Source organism: Schistocerca cancellata, chromosome 12 (genome assembly GCF_023864275.1).
Source record: "Schistocerca cancellata isolate TAMUIC-IGC-003103 chromosome 12, iqSchCanc2.1, whole genome shotgun sequence".
NCBI classification, from domain to species: domain Eukaryota; kingdom Metazoa; phylum Arthropoda; class Insecta; order Orthoptera; family Acrididae; genus Schistocerca; species Schistocerca cancellata.
Window position 1 is genome coordinate 166,622,276 of NC_064637.1, and position 12,591 is coordinate 166,634,866.

General features: G+C 40.0%; 1 protein-coding gene across 1 annotated transcript in view; it reads right to left on the bottom strand.

The window, feature by feature from the left end:
* Positions 1 to 12,287, bottom strand: part of LOC126109708 (uncharacterized) — a 74,986-nt gene extending 62,699 nt beyond the window's left edge. The window contains exons 1-2 of the mRNA XM_049914761.1: positions 11,869 to 12,287; positions 6,812 to 6,894 (exon numbers count right to left, since the gene is read on the bottom strand). Coding sequence (XP_049770718.1) covers positions 6,812 to 6,894; positions 11,869 to 11,935 — 150 coding nt within the window. The 5' untranslated portion in view covers positions 11,936 to 12,287. The remainder of the gene's footprint in view (positions 1 to 6,811; positions 6,895 to 11,868) is intronic.
* Positions 12,288 to 12,591: the final 304 nt, after the last annotated feature.

Here is a 12,591-nt window from a genome sequence, read left to right on the forward strand (position 1 = left end):
TTGAAAGAGATTATTCCAGTCAACATTGTCAAAAGCTTTCTCTAAGTCTACAAATGCTAGACACGTAGGTTTGCCTTCCCTTAATCTTTCTTCTAAGGTAAGTCGTAAGGTCAGTACGGCCTCACGTGTTCCAGTATTTCTACGGAATCCAAACTGATCTCCCCCGAGGTCGGCTTCTACTAGTTTTTCCATTCGTCTGTAAAGAATTTGTGTTAGTATTTTGCAGCTGTGGCTTATTAAACTGATTGTTCGGTAATTTTCACATCTGTCAACACCTGCTTTCTTTGGGATTGGAATTATTATATTCTTCTTGAAGTCTGAGGGTATTTCGCCTGTTTCATAAATCTTGCTCACCAAATGGTAGAGTTTTGTCAGGACTGGCTCTCCCAAGGCCGTCAGTAGTTCCAATGGAATGTTGCCTATTCCGGGGGCCTTGTTTCGACTCAGGTCTTTCAGTGCTCTGTCAAACTCTTCACGCAGTATTGTATCTCCCATTTCATCTTCATCTACATCCTCTTCCATTTCCATAATATTGTCCTCAAGGTACATCGCCCTTGTATAGACCCTCTATATACTCCTTCCACCTTTGTGCTTTCCCTTCTTTGCTTAGAACTGGGTTTCCATCTGAGCTCTTGATGTTCATACAAGTGGTTCTCTTATCTCCAAACGTCTCTTTAATTTTCTTGTAGGCAGTATCTATCTTACCCCCAGTGAGATAAGCCTCTACATCCTTACATTTGTCCTCTAGCCATCCCTGCTTACCCATTTTACACATCCTGTCGATCTCATTTTTGAGACGTTTGTATTCCTTTTTGTCTGCTTCATTTACTGCAGTTTTATATTTTCTCCTTTCATCAATTAAATTCAATATTTCTTCTGTTACCCAAGGATTTCTACTAGCCCTCGTCTTTTTACCTACTTGATCCTCTGCTGCCTTCACTACTTCATCCCTCAAAGCTACCCATTCTTCTTCTACTTTATTTCTTTCCACCATTCCTGTCAAATGTTCCCTTATGCTCTCCCTGAAACTCTGTACAACCTCTGGTTCTTTCAGTTTATCCAGGTCCCATCTCCTTAAATTCCCACCTTTTTGCAGTTTCTTCAGTTTTAATCTACAGGTCATAACCAATACATTGTGGTCAGAGTCCACATCTGCCCCTGGAAATGTCTTACAATTTAAAACCTGGTTCCTAAATCTCTGTCTTACCATTATATAATCTATCTGATACCTTTTAGTATCTCCAGGGTTCTTCCACGTATACAACCTTCTTTCATGATTCTTAAACCAAATGTTAGCTATGATTAAGTTTTGTTCTGTGCAAAATTCTAACAGGCGGCTTCCTCTTTCATTTCTTAGCCCCAATCCATATTCACCTACTACGTTTCCTCCTCTCCCTTTTCCTACTACCGAATTCCAGTCACCCATGACTATTAAATTTTCGTCACCCTTCACTATCTGAATAATTTCTATTATTTCATCATACATTTCTTCAATTTCTTCGTCATCTGCAGAGCTAGTTGCCATATAAACTTGTACTACTGTAGTAGGTGTGGGCTTCGTATCTATCTTGGCCAAAATAATGCGTTCACTATACTGTTTGTAGTAGCTTACCCGCATTCCTATTTTCCTATTCATTATTAAACCTACTCCTGCATTACCCTATTTGATTTTGTATTTATAACCCTGTAGTCTTGTTCCTCCTGCCACCGAACTTCACTAATTCCCACTGTATCTAACTTTAATCTATCCATTTCCCTTTTTAAATTTTCTAACCTACCTGCCCGATTAAGTGATCCGACATTCCACCCTCCGATCCGGAGAACGCCAGTTTTCTTTCTCCTAATAACGACATGCTCTTGAGTAGTCCCCGCCCGGATATCCGAATGGGGGACTATTTTACCTCCGGAATATTTTACCCAAGAGGACGCCATCATCATTTAATCATACAGTAAAGCTGCATGCCCTCGGGAAAAATTACGGCCGTAGTTTCCCCTTGCTTTCAGCCGTTCGCAGTACCAGCACAGCAAGGCCGTTTTGGTTATTGTTACAAGGCCAGATCAGTCAATCATCCAGACTGTTGCCCTTGCAACTACTGAGAAGGCTGCTGCCCCTCTTCAGGAACCACACGTTTGTCTGGCCTCTCAACAGATACCCCTCCGTTGTGGTTGCACCTACGGTATGGCTATCTGTATCACTGAGGCACGCAAGCCTCCCCACCCACGGCTAGGTCCATGGTTCATGGGGGAGGATTCTGATGATAACTGTTCTTTAAAAAAGTCCATCTGGCTTTCACTATTGGTTAAAATAAAAAATCATCTACCCATATGGCCATGATTACAATTTCTTCATTGCTCCTTTTATAATATATACTGGGATCTGCCTTTTATGCAAACATTTATTCCAGCAATGGCCACTTTGCTTTAATCCATATATGCCTTTCTTCAAACACCGAATTCTCCCTTTCCCTTAATAAGGTCACTTAATTTCATCAGGTAGAATCACATATATTTCCTCTTTCAATCTTCCATTCAGGTAGGCTGTTTTCACATCCATTTGATGAATTAATAAGTCTTCCTTTACTGCCAGAGGTAAAAGGTATTTTAATGATGAATACTTCACCACTGGTGAGTAAGTTTCATTGTAATCTATTCCTTCTTTCTGGGAATATCCTTTAACTACCTCTGTTGAATCTTCTTCCTCAATTTGATTCTCGGGTAGCGCATCAGCTTCCTCTTTATTCTTGTCTTCCTCTGTTTCAGTTTCCATCTCTGTTTCAGCACTATCACACATTATGCTTGGTTGCATTACTGTATCACTTTGACTACTTTCCTTTATTTTAGATCTATAATCCTCCAAAAATACTACAGCTATACTACTTATTATCTTCTTATTCACAGGATTACAAAATCTGTAGCCTTTTGAATCCTCACAGTAGCCAACAAAAATATATTTTTGAGATTTTGCACCCCACTTTCCTCTTAATGGTTTTGGAATCTGAACCATGGCTTCACATCCAAAGATTTAAGTGCTTTAGATCTGGTTTCTTCCCAGTCCATACTTCATAAGGTGTCTTGTGTCTCAGAACTTTGGTAGGTGATCTGTTAATTAAATACACTGCTGTCGATACAGTCCCTGTCCAAAAACACTTACGTAGCTCAGCATCGCTTAACATACTTCTTGCCTTTTCTACAATGGTTCTGTTGGCTCATTCTGCAACTCCACTCTGAGGAGGACTGTAGCGAATTGTAGTCTGATGCCTAATACTCATTCCATTCAACTGTTTCTTATACCGTCTGTTTACATATTCTGATCTATTGACTGATCTAATAATTTTAATTTTCTTCCCAGTATGTCTTTCGACCATTTTGCAATAAATAAGAAATACATCATTTACTTGGTCCTCACTACTTATAAAATAAACAAGCATGTTTCTAGAAAAATCAACTATGAATGTCAGGAAACAGAAGCTACCTCCTAAGGATTCATTCTCCATAGGTCCACAGAGATCTGAATGTACGAGTTGCAAGACTTCGGTAGATCTGCTCTGACTCTATTTAAATGGCAATCTAGCCTGCTTCCCTTGCAAACATACCTCACATTGAACATTATTCATTCCATAATTTTCCATCTCAGTTGCTATATTCTTCAGTAAAGTCATACTTTTCCTATTCAAATGTCCAAGTCTCCTATGCCACAAGAAACCTCTTGCAGCATAAACAGAGTGACCTCCTGTTTCAGCAGTATTTTGAACAGTATTCACTTTGCAAATACCTCTTACATTAGTTGCAGTAGCTACAGTATCACCACAAGAGTCTATCACTTTGGCTCCCTCTATATCGAAGATAACTTTATTATCCTTCTTTACTATTTTGCTTACTGACAGCAAATTAGTTGCAATATTCTTTACAGAGGCCACAATTGTAGAATTAGAACACCATTGGGGAACTCTGAATACTTCGAAATAAGACAAGGACTTAAGCAAGCTTTTTAATGTTGTGATGGAGGGAATGAATAGGGCAGTTAAAGATATAGTAAAAGAAAAAGACAAAAAGATGATTTTTGCAGATGATATGGTAATATGGGGTGATAAAGAGGTAGATGTACAGTTACAGCTTGATGCGTGGAAGGAAATAATGAAAAGGTATGGATTAAGAATAAATAAAGATAAGAGTGAAGTAATGGTATTTGGAAGAGAGAAAGGAATCAATGGAAATATTACCTTGAATGGAGAACCCCTCAAAGTGGTAGAAAGTTTCACTTATTTAGGGAGTGAAATATCTAGGGATGGAAGAATAACTAACGAAATTAATAGGAGGTTACAGAAGGGAGGCAATTTCTACCAAACAATAAAACATCTGATTTGGAATAATGAAGTTTCAGAAAGAGCAAAACTCCTGATGTATAAGAATTATTACTTCCCTATTGTCACCTATGGTGGAGAAACATGGACAATGAAAGAAAGGGACTGGAGCAGACTGCAAGCAGGGGAAATGAAATTTCTCAGAGCAGTTAAGGGAAAAACAAGAATGGACAGAGTAAGGAATGTAGAGATTAGAAAGGACCTCAAACAAGAAAGTATGAGAGAAGAAATTGAAAGAAAGAGATTAAGATGGTATGGGCATGTTAAGAGGATGCATGGGCAGAGACTCCCCAAAATTATGGAAGAACTAAAGATGGATGGGAAACGACCTAGAGGGCGCCCAAGAACACGGTGGAAAATGGGAGTGAGAATATCTGTTGAAAGGAGAGGTGTGACCTGGCAGCAAGTGGAGGAAGAAAAGTGGTGGGAGGACCGAGCCAAATGGAGAGGACTCGTCAGCACCCAGACCCGGCAGTAGCTGGAGCGGGATTCGGATATAGATAGATTCTTTACACAATGTACATCACGAGCAGTAACAATTTCCTTTTCCCCATTCACAAGCAAATTAAGATCCACTTTTCCTGCAGGTTCACACCTTAACTTAGATCTGTCAACTGTGGAAATTCCAATGTCAGTCCTTGACTGAACATCATACTTTAACACTAGCCGCTGTAATTGATGTTCCGGAACTTTCCAAACCCATAATCATTGGCAAATATTTCTCTGGTAGTCCAGCTAACAATATAGTTCCAATCCATTCATCCGCAATTTCAAAACCAATATTCCTCAGACGATTAGAAATTGAAATTATTTTATTCACATATTCACCCACGCTTTTACACTTAATCAATCTTGTGGTTATCAGCTCACAAAGTAATCCTACTTTTCTGGTTAAACCACCATCTTCAAATGCATTTTTCAGTTTGTCCCATACCTCCTTTGGTGACGTGGCCTTTTCTATGCGAACATAATTCACTGGATCAATCAAAAGGATTAGTTTTGATTTCGCCTTCCAATCCTCAGTTGCAAAACTTGATTCCGTAGGTGCCAATTTACCGTTTACAACGTCCTATTAGTCACCCAAGTGCAAATACGCCTCAACGGCAAATTTCTAGGTTGTGTAATTTTCGTGCCCAACAAGCTGCTCTATTTGGGGTATCTGAGTTGTATTCATTTTACAGTATTTTCTTCTTCGTATAGCGTACACAATCCAAGTTTAACCGAACTTCCGCGCACCTTTTGCGCAAATACATGTCACCTTAAAGCTTATTATTTCGCTTTAATCCAGTACCTGGGCACATAACCTGATGTAGTTTATGCAGATTAACGCAGCTAAATGACAGGTAACTACTATTTAAGGGACAAAATAAACTTATGCTTTATTCGCACAACACATGTTAGTACATTTGATTACCAAATTATATTATGACTACAGAATTATATTACGTTCCCCATCAACAATCACGGAACACGTATATTCCACAGAGTCTAATGCACTCTGCACATCATATCCTGTGCGCCACTATGCATGCTACAAAATGTTTGTTCACATATCCCCAACAGCCTGCCGACGAGCACTGCAGTCCTAGGTCCGTGGAAAAACCGTAAAAATCCGCTACATTAAGTCACACACAAACAGACCCAGCCTGCGGGCAGATCGGTGAGACTAGATACGGCAGGCAGGATCTGCACATTAGTGACAAGCTGTGGGCTTCAGTTCTGCAGGCCTGATCCATTGGGTACACCCACAAAAATAGCCTGCGGTTTTAGCCTATCTTTTCCGAGTCCATTCGCGTGGAAAGTTATTTACACGTCACAAACACCGTGTCGATGAAATGAGACCAGGGGGATCGATCCGCACAGCAGATAACTTGCTCGAATACCCTGAGAATCTGTGGCAAATCCCTGTAAAGATGATTGCTGAGCCGCAGACAGGCACATAGGAAAGACAATCACACTCTCACAATTAAATTTTCAGCCACAGGCTTTGTCAGAAAATGAGAGCACGTATACATTCACACGATCACTCAGAGACAACTCACGGACGCACAACCGCCGTCTCTGGCCATTGCGTCAACAGTCTCTGAGAATCGGATCCGAATCCGAACAAACCACTCCTCACGCCTTCCTGCCGCTAGTCGGCAGCTGCTAGGCTAGCGGCAAGACTCGGTGGCACCACTGACTGCAGGCTGAGGGGAGAGGTAGAAGGGGAGCAGCAGTAAGAATGAGGGAGCAGGGAAGCAGCACACGTACTCAGCTGCACCCAGCCAGCGACGGTGCACGGCATCCCAGTAAACAAACCGTTTCATCTACTGCGACAAAAATGAGATTTTTCTACGCCACGTTTGAAATTCCCCAATTTCCAGAAATTGTGGCAACCCTGTAATACAGCATCAAACTGAAACACCATTATAAAGAATTAACAAATTATTAAGGAAAGAGCTACTTACTAGTGGTGGAAGAATGGGGACTCCATTCAGTCTGATGCAGGATACGAACGGCCTCTTTCTCTCGACACCACATGTCGCTGCCACTGCAAGATACGCAATTCAATTATTATTCGTCGCAACGCCTACACGAAACGCACAATCCAATGCACTTTCTTCATTAAAATAACTGCAAGGGACTTCAATTCTGAGCACACGCTCGAGATAATTACAAAAACATTTTACTAGCAAAAACTAGAATCTGAACAAATTGACTTCACCCTTGTCAACCTGCTGCTCAATGTCCCATCTATTATATAGTGAGTGGTTACCTTTGCACATTACAAGGCAGGTATTCCACACTCCTACCCACGGGTCTCCAGTATCACAAAACATATAAATCTTAAGATTTAATAATTCAAGGTGCATGTCTGGAAGAGTAACACATCGAGTTTTATTACTCCACATATAACGGTTTGTCCCATAACCAAATTCCTCCTTCCTGATTTCAAAAATCCTGGCAGCTTACTAGGTTCTTGGACAAAAATGTTACAGTTAACTACTAAAAAGACCTCAGACTCATGAAACTTTCCTCCTAAAGCTTTACTCTCACAGAAGTATCGGTCCTTTCCAAAGGCATTACGTTTTGCCCCAGTCCCAAATTCTTCCCTCCTCCTCCAGGTACCTACAGCCACCACCCTACCGACCAAACTCGACTCTAAGTCAGTGCCGAACACTGCCCCCGACTCAGTTCACTCCTACATCCCCCACTACTCTCAAATCACCCCTGTTAACATCACAATTTCTTAACCTCGAACCTCGCCTCACCGTCATTCCCCCCGAGTCTCTCGACGTGGAAGCTAACCTTACATCTGCAAACACAACCGCAATCCTGCATCCAAAATCTGATCCCATCCTTACAGCTCCACCTGCTGACAAAGGCTCCACCACTGTGGTTTTGAACCGCAAGGACTACACCAGCTGTCAGATTCATCCACCAACAAACCCTGCCAAAGTGACCCCATTCCAAAAATCCAACAGGGTCTTAAGTCAGTCCTCAAACCCTTAGGCCTATCCCAGAATCTCTCCCCAGAACCCCCCCGCCCCCTCCCCGCCTCTCTCTCTCTCTCTCACTCTCCCCCACCTCTCTCTGTACCCACTCTCCTACCTTCTACACACCTCCTAAAGTCCATAAACCCAAAACCCATTGTGGCCGGTTTCTGCGCCCACCAGAAAGAACCTCTGCTCTCGTGACACCTTCAACCTTTCACCCACAACCTACGCACCTACATAAAACACACCGACCATTTCCACCACAGACTCTCCACAATTCCTGTTTCTTTACCACACAGCATCCTACTCATCACTTTCAATGTCACTTCCCTCTACACTAACATCCCTAATGCCAGTGGCTGAACGATACCTTCCCCGATGTTCAACTGACCTCCTAACCTACAACCTACGAGCAGTCTCACTCGAAATAAATCACATGTCTCACTGAGGCCTTCACATACTCTAATTACCCTCCCAACCTTTTACAGAAACAGATCTCCTGTGCCTCGTCTCTCCAGCGACCTACTACACCCCACTTACCCACACTCTGGCCACAAAAGAGCACTCGCCCAATAACTGAACACCAGGACTGGAGCAACCGAATCACGCTCCTCACCAGGGTTTCGACTAAATCTTGTCGAGCCCCAAAATGAGGGATATTCTACCAGCTATCCTTCCCACCACTCCCACAGTGGTATTCCGCCACCCACCCGGCCTACACGGTATCCTCGTCTGTCTCTACAGGACTCCTGCTCCCAACCCCTCGCCTCGTATCCCTCTAATAGACCTGCCCCGTGCGTCCTCCAACCGCACCTACTCCAGACTGATCACAAGCATCATTTGTTCCACCAATGGCAGGTCTGCGTGTGTTAGCAGTCACGTGATCGACAAGCTAAGCTGCAAACACTATGCTGCGTTCTACACAGGCACGACAAATGACACACTGTCTGACTGCACGAATGGCCAACAACGGACATATGCCATGTTTGGGAAATACGTAAGCGTCCGATCCCGTCTGTCTGCTTTCACCCGTGACGTCACAAATATGGTGGAAACAAAAACAAACACACACACTTTCCACAAGAACACAAGAAGCCTAATGACACTAACGGGACAAGCGCAGGAAATGGGGTGTTTTGGGTGGGGGGGGGGGGGGGCAAACTAAATATAAACAAATTTAGACGCCTTGCGTAGCTACAACATGTAAGTGAAGACAGCCATGCATGAATACCCACCCACCTCCCCAGGGATCGTAATCCCTGCAACCCATAGAAGATAAAGATGCTTCAGTAGCTGATTCGTGTTTTTTGTCTTTTTTTTAAAAAAAATCTCACGGGATAGAACGAACAGATCAGAAAGATAAATATAATAAACTAAAACAGAAATTGGAGGAAACGGATGATTAAAATAAGTAATAAGCGTTTTTAAATTAAAAAAAAAAAAAAAAATATCACGAGATAGAACGAACAGATCAGAAAAGTAAACAAAATAAGATAAAACAGAACTGGAGACAGCCACACTCAAACCAAACTCCGCGCCGTCATGACGTCACACACGACAACACCCTTACGTCACGGGTCAAAGCCGACGCGTGGGATCGGACGCTTCTGTCGACCCCATGTTTGTTTAAAGCATAAATTAAAAATTACAAAATCAAAAAACTGAGAAATTCTTTTTAGACGTTTTTAAAAGTGTTGCACATAACAATGTCACCTAGTCTCTGCAGAGTAGGCTACAATATTTCTTCACTGTTAATAATTATAAAAATATTTGGAAGTTGTCAGATAAATACTAACAATATTAACAAGATACCTTAGCATGTAAATATTTGATACACTTGCTTATATAGCACATAGAATTATAGCCTAAATTCTTCACTCAGGCTTTTGAAGTAATAAGGCTTATACGAAAAAATGTTTCAGACTTATGCATAAATAAACAAACTTTGTTTACATTAAACTAATACTTACTTTCAAATTGTTTACAACCTTTATAACCAGCAAATTTACACTTCCAGCATGAACAGCCGCTTGAAACCTATACAAAAATGGTGAGAGAGACCAGAAAACTGGAGGGAAAACATCTGACACAACTGTTTCATTGGCTAGCTAGGTAAAGACATGGTGTGAGTAGCTGGTTTGATTTTTAGAGGGAAAGTCAAATAGAAATTTATGACAAATGTCCTTCCGTAACAACTTTTACAAAATAAACATTTATTAAATAGTCGTGTTTCATGTGTATTTATGCTACTGAAGTCATCATAATACTCTTATATTTGGAAGTTATGGAAAAGAAAATTTTATATTAACTGTTCATTATATTTTATACTGAAATTATGTCAACAATTTGTTACGGAAGGACATTTAGAATTTTGGGGGAAATTTTACGTCTTTGATAAACATACCAAATTCCTTCTTTTAATTCCAATGTATTCCTGTTAGGCTAACTTAACTGCCCACATAGATTTTGTCACAGGATCAACAACGTGTGTGATACAAATAATAAAAATGAAATGTCCTTCCAATAGAGAAAATATTTTATTTTTTCTAAATGTGTGAGGAAAAAATCACCCTAATATTTTTTTAAAAAGGAAAATGACTATAGCATATGAAACTACATAGTTTTCTGAAGGATATAGCACAAAGCTTTATGGTGATGAAAAGGTTTTTGAATTTCAGTACTTGTGGCATACAATATCATGGCCTGACCCTTAACTATTCTATTGATTTAAATACATTGTCCTACATATTGCCAAAGTCAATTAACAGCGATGAAATAACAGGGCACTAAGTATTAAATATGCTTTCAGAACCTATACAAGTTTTCACATTCAAGTAGGTTATTGTTTATAGTTCTTGCATATGGATTGAGCTAACCGTAGATGCTAGATATGTTATTGCATTATTTATTGTTTGTTTGTAAAGCAAATAACAAGTAAGGTGGCACCATGTCATGGTACTCTTGAGGACTGAAGTTTAACCCTGGTATGACCATCCTGACTGGTCTCACCTGAGTCTATAAAGTAAATGCTAGGATGGTCCAGTTTGAAACGCCATAACTTTCTGCTCCACTGTTGCCTGATATAAACCAACTACATAAATGTTGGATAACTGTGTAAATATATCTTAAATGTATTTGGCACATCCTATTCCACTGTATTAAATGTTCAAGAAACAAATAAATAATGAATAATAGATATTTCTGAACAAGCAAACAAACACTATGGCTGGTTAGTTGCCATCCCCTTATACACTATAAAAGTAATTATTAATTATATTATAAACTTGTACTGTCGCCAGTCAATCCATTGAAGTTTTGTGTAATTATGTGCATTATATTGTGTATTTGATGCATACTACTTTAATGGCCTAAAGATAGTGAGGTTATTTATAGGCAATAAATTACATTAAAAAACGTTGAAGACATCTATTCGAAGTACCGGTTACTTACGAAATGGATGAAGAATTGATGTTACGCCAATCACAAAGAGTAAACCGAATAACGATGATGATAAATGATGTTGTTGTTGTTATTATTGTTATTATTATTATTATTATTATTATAAGTTTTCGTGGCATAGATGTAATGCTGAAATGTAATCGTAATGACAGTTTACTATTAACTCTATTAGCTAAAACGATCTCTCGATTCCCCTCTATATGAGTTGGCGAAAGAAATACGGGCCTTTGGATTCATTATAGACATACAAGACCACTTTTCATTCCGAAGAACGCTGATCTCTGTGTCTAACAGGAGGTAGTTCGAGCTTTGAGCGATTAACAAATGTATGTTACCGACTGCACACAATGTTTCTTCCAAAATTTCACTTCGCATTTGTTAATACGTAAGAAACCTAGCTTTTCAGTCACTGTTGGCACTTCAATTGCAAATATCAGTTGACTTGTTTTAACAGAGTTATTACACACTAAACGACATACACAATTGTTACTGGAAATTACAAGCAACCACAACATGTCAATATAAAAATTATGTTTGTAAAGGTAGTTTATCAAACGTGCAACACTAACCTTTTTCTGCTCCGATCATCGTACATGAAATTGGTATTGTGATATTAGAAAAACAAAGCATTTGCATGTATTTTCCTATATCCTAAGATGGTGCATGTCACTAATATCCAAAGTTTTTTGTTTATGCCAATAGTAGTTTTCCAGCTATATGTACTTCTCAATTCGGCGACTGAATAAGTCTCACAAAACAAAAATATGAGTATTTAAAGCGAAACGCGGTTTTGGTGTTAACAGCTGTCACAGACTCGCTGTTGGACGCCAGTTGTACGGTGTTAGCTAATGTGTTTATTTTAACACAACGAATAACATATCTGCTCAAGACCCGTAAATTTCGCAAAGTTCCATTCACTAGATTATCCTGAAAATTTGTACACATACAACACCGTTCCGTTAGCAGAATACCAGAAGCAGTCGAACCTGTCAACACATAAACAAGTCTCACAGAACTCAAACACGCACAGAAACAAAATATACTTCCCGCGTCCGCATTCGATACACGGCATGTCAGAGAGAGAGAACTGGCAAGTCGAGAGCCATGTATCAGTTGTGAATTACTAAGTCCCGTTTTACTCTTTTTATGTTTGATATGGACGAAATGTACTATTTAATTCAAGCAATATCCGAAGAAACTGAGAAATCACAATATGACGATGTGGTTCAACTACGATCTTTATATGTAAGAAAAACTGGATGAGCAGTAGGTACTTAGGGTGGATGCTTCAA